Source organism: Austrofundulus limnaeus, unplaced genomic scaffold, assembly GCF_001266775.1.
Source record: "Austrofundulus limnaeus strain Quisiro unplaced genomic scaffold, Austrofundulus_limnaeus-1.0 Scaffold279, whole genome shotgun sequence".
NCBI lineage: Eukaryota > Metazoa > Chordata > Actinopteri > Cyprinodontiformes > Rivulidae > Austrofundulus > Austrofundulus limnaeus.
This window is the reverse complement of record NW_013952681.1, coordinates 785,313-787,633: the sequence shown is the minus strand read 5'-3', so window position 1 is coordinate 787,633 and position 2,321 is coordinate 785,313. Positions and strand designations below refer to the sequence as shown.

The window sequence follows — 2,321 nt, the reverse complement described above, 5'->3', positions numbered from 1 at the left end:
GGGGGGTCGGCACAGAGTGTGTTCCAAGTACAAGGGGTATAACACTTCTGAGCCTCCCTGGAAAGGTCTGTTGAGGGCCTCTGGAGAGGAGGGTCTGTCGGATAGCTGAATCTTTGATTCAGGAAGAACAGTGTGGTTTTCATCCTGGTCGTAGAACACTGGACCAACTCTACACCCTGGGGGGTGCATGGGAGTTTGCCTACATGTGTGTCTCCTGGACACCTCTCTGGTGAGGTTTTCCAGGCACATCCCACTGGGAGGAGACCCAGATGAAGACCCAGGATACGCTGGAGGGACTGTTTCTCAGCTGATATCGGAACGCCTTGGGATTCCTCTAGATGAGCTGGCCCAAGTGGCTGGGGAGAGGGAAGTCTGGGCCTCTCTGCTCAGGCTGCTGCCCCCACGACCCCAGATATGTGGAAAAAGATGGATGGATGGCTGAATGACTCTCAGCTACTACCACACCAAATGTGGGGACCATTTTGACTTACAGTAAGCTGGCTTTTGACARGGGCTGGTTGGCAAATTGTTGTATTTTTCTGCCATATCACTCCTACAGTTTAAATGTCTAAGAAAAGATYTCAGAGAAAGGGAGTTTATATTTTTATACCTCACCTACTCTTTTTTGCTCCAGAAGTCACCATTCGTGRATGGTAACTAGCCTAATTTTAATGCTAGTTAAGGACAGATGTAGTTAGTTGGTCAAACATTTTAACTTGTGAATATCAGGAGTCAGCCATAGTCAGCATAAGGCACAATTACTTTAGAGTTGTAAATTAATCAGTGCTAAAGTTTTGGTCTGCCACWTGTTTAATTTTGAGATGATAATGGAAAAGGACAGCTTTATTTCAGATTTTTTTTAAAACAAACACCTCATTTCTAATAAAATATCTATTGTCCGTCTATCAACAAGGAAATCTGTGTAAACAGAACCCATTTATATAAAGAACAGAGTCGAGCTGCAGATGGGGGATTTGTGGCCTTGTTTTCTTCATTTCTACAATGGAATATTTTGCTAACAGAAAGACATATGAGCACACAGACAAAGGCAACAATATTATCATCTTCCCTCACCTTCCAGCAGCAGGTGTCATGTTTTCTMATTAGTCTTCATTCTGTTTTCTGCTGCAGATACTCCAGTCCTGCCAACTGGAGGGTACACTACGGTGATGTGCGCTTATCACRCATGATGCTTTATAAAGACGTACAAAGAATCATTATTCATGAAAACTATGATCCAGAAACTAGTGACAATGATGTGGCTCTTCTAAAGCTGAWCACACCTTTATCCTTTACAAGTAAGTGTTGCTTCCTTCAGTGGACCTCATTGATGTGACCCGTTGAGACACTCATCCACGTTTCTCTCTCAGGCACAGTGAGACCCGTGTGCCTCCCCAACACTGGGGTGAACATTCCTGCAGAGAGTCCAGCCTGGATCACAGGATGGGGAGCTCTGTACTCACATGGTGAGCTGAYACTACAACTTTCTTTTTTAAATCATTAGTTTCCAAGCATTCCCTTTTAGTAATAAAACAGAACATGTCATGCTTAACTTATATTTAACTATGGTTGTAAACATGTTCACTTTTCTCAGGACCATCACCACGTGTACTAAATCAAGCTCAGGTGACCATTTTTGACCGACAGACCTGTAATGATCCTCGTGTGTTGAATGGGGCTGTCACTCGGAGCATGTTGTGTGCAGGAAAGCTGGAAGGAGGTGTGGACAGCTGCCAGGTAAATCTGACTCTGCTCTTTCTGTCTCTGCATCAGGAAAAGGCAAATTGTCATTTGAATACAAGGGGACATTGAACCCCCGCTTGCATTCACTACATTCGCATAACACGACACGGGTCAGGTGATGGGACACATGACCCTCTATGAACAATAGAGCCAATCAAGCCTATTGTTAGTCGATGGCCCTCTTTTGCATGTGACTAGCCTGTTTGTCCATGTGGAGGCAGTGCTTATAAGTCTGAGTTTCACCTGAAACTCATCAGACTGAAGAAGTCTCTTGGAGGAGACAAAACTTTTCACCAAAGAAGAACCTGTCCAGAGGACCTACTTAGTTTTTTCTTTTTGATTTTTTTTCTTCCTGGGTTACTGAGATGCATCAGGACATCATTTGAATAATTACACTTCAGACCAGTGTTTCACATGAAAATGACAGTTCCTGTGCAGATAAAAAAAACTGTTACCACAGAATCATTTGAACACTAAATATAATAAATGTGGGGTGGCTGTGGCGGAGTGGCTAGGTGAGTCGTCCTGGAACCAGAAGGTCGCTGGTTCGATCTCCCGTCCAGCCGTCTCAGTCGTTG

General features: G+C 44.1%; 1 protein-coding gene across 1 annotated transcript in view; it reads left to right on the top strand.

Annotated features, from left to right (window-relative positions):
• Window positions 1–2,321, top strand: part of tmprss2 (transmembrane serine protease 2) — a 46,190-nt gene that overhangs the window by 38,217 nt on the left and 5,652 nt on the right. The window contains exons 8-10 of the mRNA XM_014021129.1: window positions 1,132–1,298; window positions 1,371–1,466; window positions 1,595–1,737. Of these exons, the coding sequence (XP_013876583.1) occupies window positions 1,132–1,298; window positions 1,371–1,466; window positions 1,595–1,737 (406 nt within the window). The remainder of the gene's footprint in view (window positions 1–1,131; window positions 1,299–1,370; window positions 1,467–1,594; window positions 1,738–2,321) is intronic.